Raw genomic sequence first — 21,997 nt, 5'->3', positions numbered from 1 at the left:
ATGGATTGTGATTGTGTGGAAGTTCAGACTAAATAACATCCCAGTTTCTACCCACTTCAAAAATTCAATGATTTGGTGAATCTATAAGTTCCATTTCTTTCAATCAAAGGTTACAGCTCACTCAGAATGCCTCGTAAGTCAGTAGTAGTCCTTCCTGATTAGGGAGTCCTATGCAGAGAAGTTTAGCATTTTGGCTTAACAATTTTAAACATTGTTTATTCCTGTTATCAATTTCCTTAATGCCTCTTTTTTTCTTCTCTTTTCCCTTTGCCCTAACTCTCTTTCCTTCATATTATAAGCAAATAAAACTATTTCTTAGTTACCATTAGATGTAAGTCTTAATTCTGACTCTATCTAATGTATGTCTTTTAGAGATCTAAAGAACAAAATCTTTCAAGGCCATATTATCCATCTCTCAATAACCATATCTGGTTCTGTCTTGCTGAACTCTGATATTTCCTACTGTTTCTCTACAGTAGTTTCTTTCACTTTTAACTCCTATTATAATTGGTTGACCCAGTGATCACACACCCAGATCACATCATTTCTTCCATGGACATAAGTTATGCATTTGTTACAAAACCGTTTGTAGGCATAAGTTTTTCTACTATTACTGTCATGTCACATTGTTATATTAAGAAAGGTGACTTATAATATTCCCAGATTTATTGAGGCAGCATTTTATTGTAGAAAAGCTGTATACCAGGAATAAGAGATGTGAGTTCTTGTACTAAATTATCTTTAAGATTTTTGAACATTAGTGTTCTTATTTCTGAATTTTGGGTGATGCTATCGTTAATTTGAATTTCTAGTTAATAATTGTATTAATATAGTGATTATATTGTTAAGTGCTAATAAATAAGAGACATTGTATGTCTTACTCAATTTTGTTTCTTGAATACCTAGCAGATTGCCTAGTACTCAATTGAAAACCCAATATTTGTTGATTGAATGAATGAGTGAATGAACATGTATGCAATAGTATGGTAGAGTGCCAAGAATAACCAAATATTAAGTGAATAGAGCAAGTTACCAGACAGCATGTATGTATGATTTTATTTTGGGGTAAAATAAACTAAACAAATAAATATTAATATAAACATGGAAAATACTGAAGGAATACATAATAAACTATAACAGTAGGATTGCAAGGTACTTTCACTTTCTGTTATGTATTTATGTATTTTTAAAACTTATATAATGTATATTATTTACAAGATTAAGATATTAATATATACTTATGTTTCATTATAATATTTCTTTTATTTTTGTACTTTCATAGGTTTGTTCCAGTCCTTAAAAAGCATCCTTACCAATCCTCTATATGTTATATTCTTGATTTTGGCATTGCTACAGATAAGCAGCCATATTGGTTCTTTTACTTACATCTTCAAATATGTAGAGCAACAGTATGGTTATTCAGCATCCCAGGCTAACATGTTGTTGGGTAAGACATATTGTTTACCTGTTTGCTTGATAAGTGATATGCTACTGAATACTTGTGTTCCAAAAGATATTTTACCGTGAAAGCAATTTTACATTTTAGTGACTATAATTTCCATTTTTTTCTTTCTCAAATCACCAAATTTGTCAATCTCATGATATTATCATTGTTCTGCATTTGAAGAACAGTGATTGCATCTCATGTTAGATAAGTTCCAAAAGGAAAGGTTGTGTATGAATGAACCCCATAGACATGGTATCTGCATAACTGGATCTTATAACTTAGCGCCAAGACACTAAGACAAATCCATTTGTAATATAATTATTATAATCCTATAATTCATTGGCCTTGAAATCAGGACACAGCTAATTACCAAAAATAGAACATTGATGTTTTCAGAAAAAGAATCAATTTAAATACATCATCAAAATATGGATAATTCAAAACATAGATGAGCTTGAAGAAAATTATGTTAAGTGAAATAAGCCAAGCATAGAAAGAGAAATACCACATTTTCACTCATAAGTGGGAGCTAAGGAAGGAGAAAACTGACCTACAGTTAGGTGGGAAAAGGGAAGGGGCAGAAGGTTAAGGAGGTAATTGGGTAAAGGACACAGAGTAATTATGATCTGTGTTCATAATGATGAACATGCTAATAGTATTGATTTGATCATCCCATACTGTACACAAATACTGATAGTCAACTCTGTACCCCATAAACATATATAATCATTTTTCAATTAAAAAAACAAATTTAAAAAATTAATTAAAAAATTAAATATCATGGGCCGGCCCGGTGGCGCACTGGAGACTGCGCTGCTTGGGAGCGCGGTGGCACTCCCACCGAGGGTTCGGATCCCATGTGGAGACCGGTTCCTGCTCACGGGCTGAGCGCGGTGCGGGCGCAACGCCGAGGGTTGCGATCCCGTTGCTGGTCCCCGGTGTGGGCGTGACACCGAGGGTTGCGATCCTGTTACCGGTCAGTAAAAAAAGACAAAAAGGAAAAAAATAAAAAATAAATAAAAATTAAAAAAAAAATAAATATCATATTTTAGAGAATGTTTTTTGCTATAGTATCTATTTTCAATGGCATATTGGGACCTGCTTATGAGAAAAAATTTCCTTATCTTTCTTCCCACAACTCCAGTATTGTAGAAACATTGTAAAAACTCAATAAATGTTTGATGAATTAAACAACTTATCAAGTGGTATGTGGCCAGGTCATCAGTAAACAAGAAAAGGATAATATGAAAATAAGCACATGAAGCACTGGACCAGACTTCAGTAGATGCCCTTATTGAATTTAAGATAAAAGTTTTAACTGTAAATGTTAAGTTTGACTCCAAATAACCTGGCCTGAATTTTTTATTAGAGAAGTCTTCATCTTTAATAACTCTTACAGGACATTTATGTGGAAAAGTTATGAAAGGGATCAATCATTTTTAACACAGTACAAGGGTACTTCAAAAAGTTCATGGAATGATTCATATTGTTGTTTAATTCTATTTTTTCACAAACTTTTTGAAGTAGCCTCATATATAGACCTGTTTATCATTTTAAGGTATAAGTGTGCTTTGATAAATAAGGAAGACATTGTCTTAGTCTGTTTTCTATTGCGTATAAAAGAATACTTGAAACTGGGTAATTTACGAAGATACAAAATGTATTTCTGATGTGGAATCTGGGAAGTCTAAGGTCAAGGGTGCACATCTGATGAGAGCTGCCTTGCTTGTAGGAACTCTTGGTAGAGTTCTGAGGTGATATAGGGCATCACATGGGGAGAGGGTTGAACTGCAAGCTCAGGCCTCTTGTCCTCTTCTTATAAAGTCACCAGTTTCACTCCATGACAAGCCATTAATCCAATAACACATTAGTCTATTAGTTCATGAATGAATTAATCCATTCATTAATGGCTCTGCCCTCATGAACCAATCAGCTCTTAAAGACCCTACTTCTCAATACTGCCACACTGGAGATTAAGTTTCAACATGAGTTTTATAAAAGACAAACATTCAAACCATAGCATTCCTCCTCTGGACCCCAAAAACTCATGTTCTTCTTTCATACAAACATATTTATTCCATCCTCATAGCCTCAAAGTCTTAACTCATTCTAGCATCTACTCAACAGTCCAAAGTCTCATCAGTGAGCCTGTGAAATCAAAACAAGGAAACAGGCATAGGGTACACATTCTCATTGCAAAACAGAGAAATAGGAAAGAAGAAAGGGGGAACAGGCCTCAAGCAAGTGTGAAACACAGAGGGACAGACATTAAATGTTAAAGCTGGAGAATCTTCTCCCTTGACTTCATGTCTCACATCCTGTGCACACTGATGTGGGGGTCGAATCCCCAAGGCCTCAGGCAGCCCACCTCCATGGCTTTCCTGGGCTCAGCCCATGCTTCAGCTCTTCCAGACTGGCATTGCATGTTAGTACCTCTACAGTTCTGGGGTCCCATTTGCACAGCTCTACTACATATTGCCCTGGTGAGGACTCTCTGCAGCAGCTCCAATTCAAAATTTCCACTCAGCATGCCCTACTGGGGCTCTCTGCAGTGGCTCTGCCTCTGTGACAAGTCTTTGTCTGGGCCTGCAAGCTGTTCAATATATCCTTTGAGTTCTAGGTAAGAGCTGCTATGCCATCAAAGCTCTTGCATTCTTTGGGCTTGCAGAACACCACATGGATGCCTCCAGGGTTTATGGCTTGTGCTCCCCAGAGTGGTGGGTCAAGCCATACCTGCACCTGCTAGAACCACAGCTGGAGCAGCTGAGGAGTGCTGTCCTGGAATGCAGGGAACAGAAATCTGAGGGGGCCCAGGGCAGCAAGCCTGTGGAGGGTGCCCCAGGTTTGTCCCCCAAAGCCATTCTACCCTCTTAGGGCTTTCAGCCTGTGATGAAAGGGACAGCTTCAAAAATCTCTGAAATGCCTTCAGGTCTTTCTTCCATTCTCTTGATGATCCCTTCTCATACTAATCTCCTTAGCAGATGGTTGCTGGGCCACACCCTTGGTTTTCTTTTTCAATACTCATTACATGGCCAGGCTGAGAATTTTCCAAATCCTTCCACTTCGCTTCTCTTTTGATTTGAATTTCATCTTTAAGTCATTTTTCCCTTTCCCAGCTTAATGTAAGTGATTAAAAATAATCATGCAGCTGCCTAAATGCTCCGTTGCTTGGATATTTCTTCTGCCACGTGTCCTAATTCATTGCTCTTAAGTTGTGGATTCTGTAAAGCCCTCAGGCATGGATACAGTCCATCCAAGTTCATTACCATTTATAACAAGAATGGCCTTTACTCCAGTTTCTAATACCTTATTCCTCCTTTCTATCTAAAACCTCATCAGAATGGTCTTTACTGTCCATATTTCTATCAACATTCTGGTCACAACCACTTAAATAATCTCTAAGAGCTTCCAGACTTTCCCTTACAGCTCTTCTCTTCTGAGTGCTCACCAGAATTGCCCTTAATACTCTGTTTATAACAGTTTAGCCTTTTCCTAGCCTGCTTCTCCAAATTCTTTCAGCCTCTACCCATTACTTAGTTCCAAAGTTGCTTCCACGTTTTTAGGTATTTGTATAGCAGCAACTCCACTTCTCAGTACAGTTTTCTTAGTCCATATTCTGTTGCTTATAAAATAATAGCTGAAACTGGGTAATTATAAAGAAACAAAATTTATTTCTTACAGTTCTGGCATCACTGAGCATCACATGACAGGGGGCTGAGCATGTTAGCTCAGGTCTCTCTTCCTCTTCTTATAAAGCCACTAATTCCATTCTTGTGATAACCCATTAATCCATTAATCCATTCAAGAGGTCAGAGCCCTTGTGACTTAATCACCTCTTAAAGGTCCCACCTCTCAGAACTACCACATTGGGTATTAAGTTTCAGCATGAATTTTGGAGGAGACAAACATTCAAATCAAAGCATAGCAGGTATTAACTCAAGTACTCAATTCTAAAACAGTGGGCAAATTTGAAGTGAGTTCTTGAGGGCTGAAATTCTTCATTTTAAGAGATGTAACGGATTTCAGATAATAGGATAAAAATTTCATAGGCAGAAAAATGGTGTTTTGTTGTTTTTTCAAGGGAAGGGGGAAATATGCCTCATAGAAATCACCTGTATAGACACACAAATATGCTCCATCATTGCCTTTCGCTATTGTGGAAACCAAGCCCTCACCATTGGCAGGAAGAAATAATTTTTGTCTCTCCAATATGTTACACTGGTGTCCTACTTCCATTCTGGCGTGCCGTTGTTCTACTTAAGAAGTAATAAGATTAGATAAATTTGGTTCATGTACTTGTGTTTCATATGTAAAGACATATTAGAAAAATCATATTTATGTAATTATAGCTTTTTTCTCTTCGTTTTCTTTTAGGAATCATAACCATACCTACTGTTGCAAGTGGAATGTTTTTAGGAGGATATATCACTAAAAAATTCAAATTCACCATGATTGGAATTGCCAAATTATCATTTTTTACTACAGCAATATCCTTTCTATTTCAGCTATCATATTTTGCTGTAATATGTGAAAGCAAATCAGTTGCTGGCCTAACCTTGACCTATGATGGGTTTGTATATATCACTATATCAATTGCACAATGTGTTAACTATCCAATTAAAAGATTCTGTGTAAGTGAAATAAGGCAGAAAAATATTTAAACTTTCTTTTAATTGAGAGAAATTTCAATTTACAAATTCTTAAAATGTCCATTTCTTGAGACCTCAAAAATCTCTTCTTTTATTCCTTCCTTAAAGAAAAATTACATTGATTGTATTAATAATTATTTTTTATGAGGTACTTACAATGAGTGATGGTGCTTTTATCTCCATATTAGAGATGGGGAAAGAAAGGCTTAGTGAGATTCACAGATTACATGGTTAGCAACATTAATAGTCTGAATCAAATTTGGGCTTTTTAACTCCAAAATTCTTAGCCTTAAGCACTACAGCCTTGGATAGGTGGTGAGAATCATAAAAATGACACTCTCCAAAAAATGACTGAACAACCTTTATCTACAGTTTAGTTTGATGTTTAAAACTATTTTAATAAGAGAAGACTTCCTTAGACTGTACTGCATTTTCCTTTTCTGTAAGCTAATACTGTTTCTTCTGGTATCATTTCCATTGGAAGTATAATTATAAATGTCCTATATATAATTGCATATTAGATCTTGGAGAATCTCTATTTTTCCAGCATTATCACATAATGAAAAGTATCCCTAGTACTACAGTCTCTACCCCAAATCAAGGTGAGATTCCTATGCAAACTTTTTATCATCTCCTGAATATAACCAACAATTTAAGCTTAAGAAGGCTGACATTTAAGCAATATGCAAAGATCTTCCAATCACAGTTCAGTAAACATGTTCATTAGTGCTGCTTATTGTTGATGCTGAGCTTCAGACTCTGGATCCTATGAGGTGTCAACTTTAACTTGTCAAAACTTCTGGCATTTCCTTACCTAAACTAACTGTTATTCTTGTAGGCTTGCCAAGCTGACCTTGAATTATCTCCCTGCTTGCTCCTTATTCTGTTTTGATTGTCCCTATTCACCATCACCTACTCTAGTAAATCAAAACACAGTGTACATAGAATATCAAATGTTAGAGGTAAAAGAACTTTTGAGATTATGCAGCCCAATTATCTTATATCCCTTCCTTTATTCATTGGGATCCAGAGAAATCGTAATTTGCTTTAAGTGACACAATGACTCCAGACTGATCCTACATCACATCATTGGTTCCAAGAACTCCCTGGTCATCAGGGCAGACTTTGGCCTGAAGCCAGTTCCCTAAAAACAAGTATAGTAACTTGGATACCACCTAAAACAAGAATACCATCTATTCAAAAGATGGCAAGAGTTCTATGAGATTCTTTTCATTTAATAAAATTTTGTTAAATTTGTTAAAATTTAAATAAAATTTTGTTGAGTACCTCCTTAAAGTTCAATATATATAGGATACATCACTACCTTTGTGGAACGCATAGTGATAGCAAATAGAATCAATATACCCAGCATTTATAAAACACCAGTCCCTGGGGTAAGTTTTTAATGCATGAATTAGTGCAGAGGTCTCAGAATATGTTCTGAGGTCTCTAGGGATCCCTGAGACCTTATCAAAAGGCCTACCAATTCTAAACTATTTTTGTAATAATACTAAGACATTATTTGCCTTATTCATTCTCACTGTCACATGAGTATTTAGTGATATTTTCTAAGGCTACAAGATATGTGATGACATCATCAGTCTGACAGCCCATAATCTGTGTGCTTATGTATTCTTGTGTGTTCAAAGTTTCTTAGTATTAATTTTGAATAGAGTATGTATCAATAGTTTAAACAAAAAACCTTTGGGACCGTCAATACTTTTTAAGAGTGTAAAAGTCTCCTGATAACGAGCTTGAGAACAGGCTGGCCCGCTAGCTCAGTTGGTTAGAGCATGGTGTAAATAACACCCAGGTCAAAAGTTCAGGTCCCCATACTGCCCAGGCATCAAAAAAAGCTCAAGAACTGCCAAGTTAGTTTTTTTCCAAAAATATTGCTATGAGGTTGACTTGATTTTCTATGACTTACAAATGGCAAAACTGATTTTAGAAAGAGTAGGCACATTGCTAGGACGTGGCAGAGCTAATAAAAACACGGGAGCGTCTGAGTGTCATGTTTGGTCATTGTCTTAGTTCATTTGGGCTGCTATAAAAAAAAAAAAATACCATAGACTGGGTAGCTTATAAACACACAGAAATTTATTTCTCACAGTTCTGGAGGCTGGGACATCTAAGATCAGGCCCTGGCAGATTTGGTGTCTGGTGAGGGCCCATTTCCTGGTTCACAGATGGTGCCTTCTCACCCTGTCATCACATTGGGCAAGTGATCACTAATCCCATTCATGAGGGTTCCCACCTCCTGACCTAATCACCTTCCAAAGGCCTCACCTCATAACACCATCACATTGGAAATTAGGTATTAACCTATGAATTTTTGGAGGACACAAACTTTCAGACCATAGCAGTCAATTATTCTGCTTAACCTCAAGAAGAATTAGGTATTCGATTCTCGATTAGAGAATTAGAATTAGGTATTAGATGTCCTCAAGAAGAATTAAATATTAGATTATTTTTCATAAAATTAATAATCATGTAATTTATAAATCTACCTCTTTTCTTCATTTAAATTACTTGCTCATTCATAGATAATTCATCAATTCTCAATTATCAATATTTTTACAAAAACAAAAGAATGATTTTTAAAATCCATAAGTAGAAATTAATCATGTGAATTATATATTTTGTAATTTTAGCTATTATAAAATTATATTTTGTAGTTTATAACCATATAACAAAGTAAATCATTCTAAAGCCTACTGTATTTTTATTTTTAAAAATATTGTGTTCCTCTAGACCTTTTACTAATTCTATTACTCTTGTTTTTTCTGCTTTGACCGTGTCAAATACTTTTACTCTGTATTTAAAATACACATTTTAAAATTCAACCTAATTACATAACGTTCACACATTCACAGGACTTTACGGTGAGCTGGGAGGAAGCTTAGTCTAATGCCATTACCTTACCAAAGAGAAATCGAATCTTAGAAAAATGAAGTGACTTATCTACTGTAAAATTTCTTGATAGAGTCGCAAAGACATCTTGTCTAAGTCTTACTTATCCTCTCTGATTTCTTTTTAAAGTTTTACTTTTTCCAGGTCATAAGTCATGTCTTGATAAAGATGGGGGGTGAAAAAGTGGATAAGCATTTTTTTAAAAACTGCCATTTTGCCACCATCACATGAAGTATCTCTACCTAGTTAAAGCAACACCCTTTCTCTCATTTCTTTTCTCTTTTCCTCTTCTCTTGTCCTGTCTTCTTTCTCTACTCCCCCTCTTCTCCCTCCTCCTCTTCCTCTTCTTCTTCTTCTTCTCTCTCTCTCTTTTTGATATATGTCTACCATATATTTCCAGAAATAATCCAGTGACATCTCATATAGATGTACCACTTTCTAATTGCAACTCACACTGCAATTGTGATGAAAGTCAATGGGAACCAGTCTGTGGGAACAATGGAATAACTTACGTGTCACCTTGTCTAGCAGGATGCAAATCTTCAAGTGGCGATAAAAAGCCTATCGTGAGTATTAGTTTTTACTTTCTCTCCTCTCCCTGATCAAAATCACAGATTAGATTTAAAAGTTGCTTATCAAATCTTTCTATAACTAAGGACTCCAGTAAAAAAAGGAAAGAAATAGATTCTGATAGTATCTGTCATTGTGATTGCTGTGGTGTTGTGTATACAAAGCTTCATAAAAAATTCTTCTTGGGACACAATCAGGTTTTTCTGTTACTTGAATTTTAATTTGAGATTATCCTAGTTTTTCCTTTTGAGATTGTAAGAATACAATTTTTTGAAATGTGAATGCATTTAGGGTCTCTAGGAAGCACCTCATTTGACTGAACCATATGATTTCCATTAAGTTGGAATTCCTTTATCCTTCCAAAGTTATCGGAAGGTTCTGAGTCAGCTTGTTGTCAGCCCAACCTAACTTAGTAGGACAACAATCTGTATGTAATTTTGCACATAAATCCTGAAGAGCCTAGCTCACAACTTGCTACCTGTTTGACTTTCCAAGAAATTAATCAAAGCTTCATGCTCCCTTTACTGCCCAATTCTTGGCTTCTAATTTTGATTTCGTCAAAGCTGGCACTTCTCCTACCTAGAATAATTCAGTTTCCTGCTCACGTATTGCCAACATATCCCAAAGAAATGTCATTTCTTTTTTTACCCAAAACATTCCTTTCCATGTGAACTATGGGTTCTCCTTAATGCCCCAGATAACTCCCACAAGTTGGGGATGATGTATGGTGTTCTCCATTACCTCCAATCCACTCAACATCTCACAAAGTTGGGTGACCATTTCTTGGGCCCTTTTCCTATCACCAGCATTGGCACTATAACCACTATGATCAGCACTGTCTACCACACCCTTCTATGTTTGATTTTTAAATGTCTTCCATCTTTCCCTTGCCCATAGTTCTACCAATTGCATTACAGAAAGACATGGAGAACTTTGAAGAATAAAGCATTCTAGATTCTTTGAAGCTGGGCCATAACTTTAATAAACATGCACAAATATGGGTCAAAGAATGTACTTAAAAGCCCATGTTTCATATCCATGACAATAGTGCCTTTCACTTGGAGTGCCCCATTTAACCCATTGTCCTACTTTGCCAACTAGTGAAGGCCTGGAAGAGATGCGATATTAGAATTCTAAAGACAACTCTGTTTACCGTGGAGACATCATCTTCTTAATACCGGCAAGGACCATACCATTTGGGGCCCACTGCAAAGTTCTCTTACCAAATTCTTAGTAATAAACCATCTTTTCTTGAAGAAATGTTCTTTGTACCAATTCCTGAACAATTCCAGCTCCTGAACAATTCCTCCATATTTTTAGTGAAAAAAAAAGTTTAAAAGTTAAAAAAAAAAAAAAAAGTAAAGCTTGGTAGAATCATACAAGTATCTATTCAAACACTTCCTCAATTCCTCCATTAGTAATTAGTCTTTAGTACCAAAACATAGAGGTGAACTTTCCTTAAACCGCAGTTAAACCTAGAATCAGAACAAAATTTAATAAAGCCACCTACCTACATAAACTGATTAAATCTCTAAAATCATTTGTTTCCTAGTTTTCCCTTTCTGTACTCTAACCGTTAGTCTGTCATTATGCTCCTGGATGTTATTTTTGCCTGCCGACATAGAATTCCAGCACCCTTGCCCAGCTGGCTCCCTTTCCCCTGGACTCTTCTATTCTTATGCATGGCTCTAGTCCCAGATTTTGGCCCCTCCCAAACCACTATATTTTCTGGATTCTCTAGGTAATCCCTTCCCAGGATGTGTCCGTGACACTTAGTAGAGATTGTTAAAGAGAGTAAGTAGGTGTGTTATAGAAAGTAAAGGTGGGTGGAAGAAAAATATTAAAAATAATTTATATTAATAAGAAAATTACATTCAACATTTTAGACTCTATTTTCCTCAATTCTTTTCTAGTTTTAAATGAGGAATAAATTAAATTTTAATACTGAATTTCATCTTCTTGTCTACAAAGGAATCCAGGAAACTATTTTTGCCTTTCAACTACTAAGCAACTGTACTTTAAATTTTTTTTAAACTATGAATATTTCAGTTTGAACGAATGAGATTTCTATAAATATAATGGAATGTATTTGTAGCCCTGTTGTGTGTTGTAAATGTATTCTGTAATATTTCAAAACTTATTTTTTAGGTGTTTTATAACTGTAGTTGTGTGGAAGTAACTGGTTTCCAGAACAAAAATTACTCAGCTCACTTGGGTGAATGCCCAAGAGATGATACTTGTACAAAAAAATTTTATGGCTATGTAGCAGCACAAGTCTTGAATGTTTTTGCCTCTGCAGTAGGAAGCACCTCACATATCATGCTGATTGTCAAGTGAGTATTACTTTTTAAAGCATTTTCGTGTTTATTAAACTACAAACATACCTAATGATGCACATATTTTTCTATAATATATTTGGAACCCAAATCCATGTTTTGTTGCATTTAAATTTTCTAACAATCCCATTTCTTAGAATTATTGTAAAACTTCAATGCCATAATTAATAACTTTGCCTCTGATTCTTCTATAATGAAATGTAGATTCCATACTTTCTGCTCTTACTGAGAATCTTACGACACAGACTGACAATGGCCTCAATTGTAAAAGAGTCTGTGTATGATTCTAAAAGAATTTTTAATTTTGAGTTCCCTTGCATCCTGATGGGCCTGTCTGGGTGAATCATCTATTGATTTCATCGAAAGAAAACATGAGATATAAGTATAAACTTCAGTCTATAATAATATTCCAAAGTGTTTAATCAATGCACAGAATGGCTTTTGATCTAGTCTCTCATAATACCCTCATAGACAAAACTTGAAAATAATTCATTATTTTCATCACTATATTTAGTCAAGATATCATGCTTGATGAAGAATATTCTGTGGTGAATAAAACAGATAAGGTACCTGTTGACATATAGCTTACAGCAGGACAGGAAAGGCTGACATGGGACAACTAAATTAAAAAATAAAAATATAGTTACGAATTGTATTGTTCTTAGTACTAATAAGGAGAAAGACTGCTATTAAAAGGAATAAAAAGGGAAACCTAATTTTGGATTAATGGAGGGGTTGTGAGGGAAAGGACTCAGAGTACATATCAAAAGAAGTGACATTTGCCCTGAAGATCTAAAGAATAAGTTAAAGTTAGCCAGAAAAAGCTTTTCAGGGAGAAGGTCGAGGGATCTATGTCTTGAAGCACAAAAGCACTAGTGTGTCTGAGGAATGAAAAAATGCCGGTTGATTGGAACACACTGAGGGAGAGTGGAATGGCCCAAGATAAGTCGGGCAGCTTGGAAGTTAGTCCGTTTTTGTTGCTTATAACAAAATACCTGAAACTGGGTAATTAATAAAGAAAACATAATTTATCACTTACAGTTTCCGAGGCTGGGAAGTCCAAAGTCTGGGGAACACATCTGGTGAGGGTCTTGGTGGTGGTGACAGTGAAGGCAGGGTATCACATCGCAAAGTGGCAGAGCAGAGCGAGCAGAGAGAAAGACAGACAGACTCTCCTCTTCTTTTAAAGCCCTCACAACCACGCCCCTGACCACCATTTTTAATCTATTCACTACTGCAGGGTCCTACAGTCCAATCACCTCTTCAAGGCTCCACCTTTCAATTACCATAATAGGATTTCCCACCCTCTTTACAGTCACGGTGGGGGCTAAGTTTCTAATACATAATAGTTGGGGAACACAATTCAAGCTTCAGTGAGTTTGAGGGGGGACATAATTCAATCCACTGCAGGAAATGAGCAAGTAATACAAGCCCTATTGGTCACGTTATCATCCAGTCATATGAAACTGAAAACGTGCAAAGACTTGCATGCGGATTTTAAAAATATACATGTGTAAGTATGGTGACCTGGGTTAATGTCTAATTGTATTTTAAAACCTATGTAGTTGATTACAAGTTTGCTGTCAGCCAACAGCATGATGTGGAGGGGAAAAATGTGTTTTTAACTTTTGTTAAAATTAGTATAGATCTGTAACTTGAGTCTACAGTTGTTTAAATTGTACCCTGACCTCAAAATTTTTAATACTAATTTATCCCACAGATATAGCTTCACCTCAACATAAAATGTCATCTACTCAAAAGACAGAGCCTTATATTTGTAATGTAATTGCCAAATTATAGATTTATTAATTTACAGAAAATAACCTCAAAACCTCATACTAGTTTGCATCTTAGCAGGTTTTAGCTTCTTAATTTAAACTCTTTCATTCTGTGAGCTTGCAGACTTAATACCACGTGGAGGCCACCAAAGCTTTTGGCTTGTATTTTCCAAAGATGAAGGTCCAGCCACACCTGGGGCCAATTTAGCCACAGCTGGAACAGCTGAAGCAGCTGGAGTTCTGGTGTGGGGAGCAGCCTCCCAAGCTAGCCCTGGGCAGTGAGCCCATGGAGGGCGCCTCAGGCCTGTTCCCCAAGACCATTCAGCCTCCTTAGGCTTCTGGGTCCATAATGGGAGGGTTGGCCCCAGAGGCTTCTGCAGTACCTTCAGGGCCTTTTTCTCCTTCTCTTCATAATCCCTTTCTTCTGTACTAGTCTCCTTAGCAAATGGTTGCTGAGGTACACCATTGCATTTTCCTCCTGAAAATGCTCTCTGCTTCTTCTCTACCACATGACCAGGCTGAAAATTTTCTAAATCTTTACACTCTGCTTCCCTTTTAAATTCTGACTTTACGTCATGCCTTCACCCCCATAACTTAGCATAAGCTGTTGCAAGTAGCCATGCAGCTTCTGTAATGCTTTGCTGCTTAGAAATTTATCCCACCAAACACTAGATCAGCACCTTGAAATTCCATTTTACATAAAATTTGGGGGCATGAACAGAACGCAGCCAAGTTCCTTGCCAGTTCACAGCAAGGGTGATCTTTGCCCCAGTGTCCAATAAGTCCCTTCTCATTTACTACTGAGATCTTCCCAGAATGGCCTTTGCTGTCCATATTTCTATCAGCATTCCGATCACCACCACTTATCCAGTATCTGAGATGTTCCAAACTTTCTCTGGTTTTCTTGTCTTCTAAACTCCTACCAGCACGTAGTTGTCTTCTAAACTCCTAAAAGCACCACCCCACTTCTCTGGTACCAATTTTCTGTATTAGTTCATTTCTGTTGCTTATAACAAAATACATGGAACTGGGTAATTTGTAAGAAAATGAAATTTATTGATTACAGTTTCAGAAATGGGAAGTTCAAAGTCCAGGGAACATGTCTGGTGGTGGCAACAGTGACCCAGGGGTCTCACATAGCAGAAATGGTGGAGCAGAGAGAGAGACTCCTATGTGCTCTTTTTAAAAGCCCTCGGAGCCATGCCCCTAACCATCATTATTAACCCATTCACTATGGCATGGTCCAACGACCTAATCACCTGTTCAAGCCCCTACTTTTCAATTGCCATAATAGGATTTCTCACCCTCAACAGTTACTGTGGAGATTAAGCTTTAATGTACGGACTTTGGGGAACATGATTCAATCAATCCATAGCAACAGTTAAATGTTGTATATTACATGATAGCTAGAGGAGAGGCTTTTGAATGTTTTTGTCACAAAGAAATGGTAAATGCATGAGGTGATGGATATATTAACTACCTTGACCCAATTATCATACAACACACATAGATCAAAACCTCAGATTGTACCCCATAAATATGTACAATTACAATGTGTCAATTGAGGTAAATAAATTTTTTTAAAAAGAATATCAAGAAGAAGGAAGTGAGCTACTGTGTCAAGGGCTGCTAGGAGTTCACAGGAGTTAGCGACTAGGAAGTGACCATTGTGTTCCAACATGTGCTAGCTGCTGTTACCTTAACAAAAATAGTTCACAAAGACTGGAAGAAAAGAAGATATTTCGTTTTGTTTTGGCAGCTGGCAAGGGGAACTAACCCCTTGACCTTGGTGTTATAAGGCTGCATTCTAACCCACTGAGCTAACCAAACAGCCAGCCCCCTCAAAGATGCTGTTTTGAAAAGGATCAAGAGAAAATTCAAGAAGGGAAGTGCAGACAGCCAGTAGGAGAAATTCTTTTCAGGGGTACCGTATAGAAAGAAGCAGAGAAAAAGTGTGGTAGCTAGTAGGGTTAGGACACCAAGAGTTCTTTTTATGTTTAATGCTGGATGTAATAGCATGATTGCAGGCTGATGAGAATTATCAAGTAGAGATGAAGGAAGCTGGTAATGCAGAAAAGAGGAGGAACAATTACAGAAAGAGGTAAAAGAAAGGTGAACAAGAACAAAGAATTTTATTCTGTAATACAAGGGCAGGTTGTCGATGTGGGTTGAAGGCAGATAAATGTGTAGCTTTAGTGGTGCGAGAGTATTGGCAGGTAAATGTGTAGCTTTAGTGGTGCGAGAGGATTGGGATTCTACTTTCTCTGTTAGATAAAAAGCAAGGCAATCAGCTAACAGTGAGGAGGAAGAAAAGGAAGAGACTTGAGATGAAATCAATAAATGTGAATTAGTAATTTTGAAGAATTGGGGACTAAGCTGCCTGGGAAAAATGGACTAGTGAAATATAGTAGAATTGCACTAGAGACCCACTGAGGGTTTGTGCTTCTGTATTTAAAATGAGTCCAGTCAACACGTTCAAATGGTTTCCTCCAGCCAATGCAGCTCTTTGGGTACAGGTGCAGAGAAGACAGAGGGTTACATGAATGCATTTTTGTTTATCTAGTACAATAGAGGAGAAGGATGAAAAAGTTCAGGGTATGTGCAAAAGAGGGATTGTAATGAGAAATCATGGTGAGAAGGAAGGGAAGAGGAGAAAATGAACATGGCCTGTGAAAAGACTGGGGGAGTCAAGGGCCTTAAGAGCCCTTGGACTGAGGTTTGCTGGAGTTAGTGTATTAGAGGGAATGAATTTAAAAGTTAGGAGATGGTTATGAGGAGGCAGATTCTCAAAACTGAGAATTAGTTTGACTTCATCTTTTCCAGTCTGGATGCCCTTTATTTCCTTCTCTTCTCTGATTGCTCTGGCTAGTACTTCCAATACTATGTTAAATAGGAGTGGTGAGAGTGGGCATCCTTGTCTTGTTCCTGTTCTTAAAGGAAATGCTTTCACCTTTTCCTCATTCAAGATGATATTGGTGGTGAGTTTGTCATATACGGCTTTTATTGTGTTGAGATACTTTCCTTCTATACTTAATTTGCTAAGGAATTTGAACATGAAGGGATGTTGAATTTTGTCAGATGCTTTTTCTGCATCTATTGAGAATCTTATGGTGTTTGTCTTTGATTTTGTTGATGTGATATATCATATTTATTGACTTGCATATGTTGAAACATCCTAATCTCTGGTATGAATCCCATTGATCATGACATATAACTTTTTTTGATATTTCTGTAATCCGATTGCTAATATTTTGTTGAGGATTTTTGCATCTATGTTCATCAAAGACATTGGCCTGTAGTTTTCTTTTATTTGATGTAACTTTGTCTAGTTTTGGTATCAAGGAGATGCTAGCCTCATAGAAAGAGGGAGAATGGCTTCTGATTCAATTTTTTGGAATAGTTTGAAGAGAATTGGTATTAATTCCTATTTAAAGGTTTGGTAGAATTCGGCAGTAAAGCCATCTGGTCTGTGCTTTGCTTTGTTGGTAGACTGCTGATTACTGCTTCAATTCTGTTGCTTGTTATTGGGCTGTTCAGGTTTTCTATGTCTTCTTGGTACAGTCTTGGTAATTTGTATGTGTTGAGAAATTTATCCATTTCCTCTAGGTTTTCAAATTTGTTGGTATATAGTTGTTTGGGATAGTCTCTAGTGATTCTTTGTATTTCTGTGGTATCAGTTGTAATGTCTCCTCTTTCATTTATGATTTTTTTTTTGTTGTTAGTTGGGTCTTCTCTCTATTTTTTTTAGTTAGCCTTGCTTATGGTTTGTCTATTTTGTTTATCTTTTCAAAAAACTTTTTGTTCCATTGATCTTTTGTATCATTTGGGGGGGTTGTATTTCATTTAGTTCAGAAAGTGTGTACTGATTGGTATGACAGTGGGGTGGGGGAAATAAGGCTTTGGAGAGAAGAGGTCAAGAAACTGGAAGGTCAGAGCATTGGGAGGATGGTCTACATGGATAATAACCTAAGTAGAAAAAGTGGCCGAAATGGTTCTGGAAAAAATGACTAGTTCTGGAGCCTAGAACTAAAACTGTCAAGAAATCATGGTAATGAATACTAATGTCAATCTATAGATAACTTCAACAAGGAGGTTAGGGAATGATATGTTAGGATGGTATACTTCTTCATGGGAGCTGGAGGGCTTTCAGAGGTGGGACTCAGGTCTGGAAGTGGTAAAAGTGACAAGAAGGACATCTACATTTCAGGCCCAGTGATATGCAGGATGTGGGAGAAAAACAGCCTTCACTTGAGAGAGTTGCATGGAAAGAGTCAGTGGAAGACAGCCAGGCTTTGTTCAGAGCAAGAAGGTGGAAGGACTGCAAAAAATGTGGGATCTAAACATTTTGCTGCTAACAGACTGAGTTCCACTGGGCACAATGAAAGGGTTTGAGTGATGGAAAAAGAGTAAGAGACTGTCTGGGATTAAGAGATGTACTAAGCCATGCAGTGGGGAAAGACTTGGTATCCAGAGATGACCTTGAAATATTGGGATTCTGCTGGTGACTGGGGCATGCGAGGCATGATGTAGGCTTATACCAACAAAATAATTCTAATTCCAAGTGACTCCAATGAGAGCAGTGTTTTAGAACTTTTTAAACTTTCATTTCAATGATTTGAATCAGCTAGGAAATGAATTAGAGCTTCTCTTCAATCTTTTGCAAACAGGAAGACAAGCATTCCCTATCTAGCCTGTCTATTGATAGGATTTTATTAGGTCTAGCTGGTAATCATCTCAAGAAACAGTAGGTCCTGATGGCTGATTGTCATTAGGGAAAACAATAGAGAATCCATTTAAATTAAATGTGCTGTATTAAGAAGGTAATAAGTAAACGAAAATAACACATTTACTTTCTTGGAGTGATTTTTTGTGCTTAATTCATCCTGAGAGAGATCTATCAAAATACAGAGCTGCTCAACACCATATGTCAGGTAGGAGTCACACTGCACTGAAAAATATCTTACACGATAATGATGCGTGGGTGTGTGCATACGAGTGTGCATGTGAGTGTGAGCATGGGGGCGAGTGTGAGTGTGTGGCTAGCCATGAGTGTGCATACATGTGCATTTAGGAGTGTGTGTGTGATATTACATATGTATGTCACTATATCACACACATCTATCACTTCCAGAGTTGTTATTGAAGAGCACACATGTAGAAAAATATTAACTTTCTGCAAGTCTCCCAATTCTTCTGCACATTGACCCTCTCCCTGGGTGAAAATACAAGTTGATAACAAATATAGTTTGCCTCTTGTGTGTCTAGTATATAAACAAAGTGCACCCTTTGAAAATCAACAGAAGTGAAAAATAGCACTTCAGGCACTTGTCAGAGAATTCAACAAGGAATGAACTGCAATTTCTCCCTGCCCATAGTCTCCTTTTAGAAATCTGATATTTGAGAGACAGATCCGTGGACAAATTAACTTCCCATTCCTGCTGATTTCCTCATGACAGTCCTCTAATGGAAGAATCCACCTCCTTGAGTAACAGGCATGGCTTCATTGTCCTCGAGTATAGCCTTGTGCCCTCAGCTGGGCTAGCAGTGTCATTGGCCTTTGCAAAAGCAGAGCCAAAAAGACCGGCTGCTTATTTCCTCTCTTAATATATAACGATGCTGTGTTTAATTTTTATTATGCTGTGTTTAATTTAATTGTTGCCCTGTTTAATTTTATGCACTTGCTCAAATACTTTTTAGAACTTCAATGAATAGTAGTCCTCCCACAAGGTTTAACTGACAATTATGTGTAAAGAAAATTGAGGTTTAAAGTGCTAGCTCCTTGTACTGTATTCACACAGCATATGAGATAAGCATTACTGTCCTCACTTAGCAAATAAGGAAACTGAGCCCAAGAGAGGTTAAACGACTTACTTCTCCAAGTCACTTAGTCTGTATGAAGCATCATTTATCTCTTTATTCTCAAGAAAAGGAACTAGCGTGGTATTTCTTAGCAGGCAGTTAGTGTTTATTGAATGACTATATTTACTTAGCTCTCTGAACAAATACAGTCATCAAACAGTTCAAGAAAAAAATTTGTATCAATTAATTCAATATTTCAGTAAAAATGGGATTTTTGAGCCTCAGTCACCTTCCCTATCCCAGCCCACCTCCTCCACTGATTCCAGATAATTTCATTTCACTTGATGTGTACTAGGTTATCACAGATATGGTAGTGTCATCAGCTCACGGAACACAGAAAAATGGAATTGTGACAATAGCTTTCTAAATGCAACAGTGAGTGAATTTCTAAGTGATGATACAAATGTGCTCTTTACATTTAAGAAGACAGTTAAATACACTGGACACTAGAATACAGATAGCTTTTTTGACCCATCTGATTATACTATGTATCTCATGAATCATATTAATAAACTTTTCAGGTAACATCGATGACAGAAATAAGCTGATAAAAAGAGGTCTGCTAAGACCTACACCTACATAAAAGTATCTGCTTTTTTCATATGGGTTGTATTGACTGAATAGACCTCAGAAATCAGTTTCTTCACAGGCATAATAAAGTCTGTTTCAACCACTTTCTCATAGGATTTTCATAAGGATCAAGTGTGAAAATATTTGTGAAACTGTCTTGAAATCATAATGCATTGAATAAATAAGGGAATAATTATTATTGCTAAGATGTTTGCCTTTTTAAAACAACTGAAAATATAACTTGATACAATGTGGGCCATTCATTTGTGGGTTTCATTCCATCAAAGAAAAACGATACTGAGAAATGTTTTAATGTTGAACTCAGTTTGGTATCTTAAAGATGTTTAAAGTTTCTTTGCCTTTATCTTATTTCAGAAATGTTCAACCTGAACTGAAGTCACTTGCAATGGGTTTTCACACACTGATAATACGAGCACTAGGTATGACTAATATAGTGATTATAAATTCAAGATATAAATATTCAGGTCAAAGCATAAAGACTGAATGAAATTCATATCCAATCATAAGAACATTTTTAAAAAGTATAAGAATCATTTGTACTGTTGTGGTAAGTGAAAAATAATAAGAGTGAGAGGGAAAGGCAGAGAGAAGGGCCTTCCTTCTAAACTGAGGCATCATTTAGGTAATGCCTAAAGAAGCCTGGGAGGCCTGGGAATCTGGTCGGCCTGAGGTTGTGCCAAACAATAGAAGCTGGCGTTAAGTGTATCACTTCCCACTGCCCAGTTCTGCAGGCTGGGCCGCTAACCTTTATCAGAAGTTAAAAATGCAAAAGGGAATGAGAACTCAGATTCTAGGCATCTTGGATTAAGAGAGTGTACTGAATGAAAGCAACTCCAGGAAATTGTGGGTTTTGTTGGCAAAGAGTAGGACTGTACGCTCCAGAGGTTAAAGTCCTATTTATAAATGTTCAGATGAGGTGATTAGTAAAAGATTTAGGAAATTATCCTTTCTCCCTTATTGCCATTTCCATTTTTACCCCACAGATGACTGTTGTTGTTAGTTTAACAACTTCTAACCTAACTCCTGTGGGTGCCCCTTACAAGATCTATATTATATTCTCATTCCTGGGAAGTTGGAAAGGGCATCATTCATCTAGGCACTGGAGCAGGGGACTGACCGTGGCCTGGAGGCAACCATTGGTGGCAGAAGGAAGTGAGTGGGAGGGTCAATCCTTAGGACTGGAAAGAAGGAAAGGAAAGAAGTATAACTCTCCATGGCCACATTAAAATAGAGAAGTTATCCAAGAAGTGTATTTGGGGAGAATGTCACAAATCCTTAAAGGCAAAAAGAGGAAAAATATAAAGGGACTGCGAGAAAGGAGTAGAGGTGCTGCAGGATTCCATCACTGTTCTCTTCCTAGCATTCTCTTTTTTTAAAAATTATTTTAATTAATGCATTCTAATTGCATATGCTTATGGGGTGCAATCTGATGTTTTGATACACGTGTATGTGCCAGCATTCTCTTTTGCATGTCTGTAATCTTGCAGCCTCTATATATCCTGGCAGTTCCCTATCTCCAGATCCAGTAGAGATACTTCACTCCTATAACACAGGCCACACAAGGTGAAAATAGAATCTGGGTAGTTAGTGCTCCTCCTGATATGCTAAAATTAAATTCTGAGAATAGAAAAAAAATTTTTCTAGTAACATAAAATGGAAAAAAAAGAATGTTAAAATCCTAATTGTGGGCATCCTATTTCGATGTGTCCAACACATAGCACAATGGAAACTAAATGCTTCTATGGGAAAAACATGTACTGACTATCAAACTTCCAGTTTATATGTGAGAATTGTGGAAGGCTCGTAGAGTGTATTAAACTGAAAAAGTTATTTAGAAAATAGGTTATTAGAAGTTTT

The 21,997-nt window shown here is 36.9% G+C and overlaps 1 protein-coding gene across 1 annotated transcript in view; it reads left to right on the top strand.

Annotated features, from left to right (window-relative positions):
* Window positions 1–21,997, top strand: part of LOC103601704 (solute carrier organic anion transporter family member 1B3-like) — a 56,301-nt gene that overhangs the window by 16,413 nt on the left and 17,891 nt on the right. The window contains exons 7-11 of the mRNA XM_008586128.1: window positions 1,283–1,447; window positions 5,822–6,017; window positions 9,407–9,572; window positions 11,725–11,909; window positions 20,495–20,559. Coding sequence (XP_008584350.1) covers window positions 1,283–1,447; window positions 5,822–6,017; window positions 9,407–9,572; window positions 11,725–11,909; window positions 20,495–20,559 — 777 coding nt within the window. The remainder of the gene's footprint in view (window positions 1–1,282; window positions 1,448–5,821; window positions 6,018–9,406; window positions 9,573–11,724; window positions 11,910–20,494; window positions 20,560–21,997) is intronic.

This window comes from Galeopterus variegatus, unplaced genomic scaffold, assembly GCF_000696425.1.
Source record: "Galeopterus variegatus unplaced genomic scaffold, G_variegatus-3.0.2 Scaffold3836, whole genome shotgun sequence".
In the NCBI taxonomy this organism is placed as follows: Eukaryota; Metazoa; Chordata; class Mammalia; order Dermoptera; family Cynocephalidae; genus Galeopterus; species Galeopterus variegatus.
The sequence above is the reverse complement of the archived record's forward strand: the minus strand, read 5'-3'. Positions and strand labels throughout refer to the sequence as shown.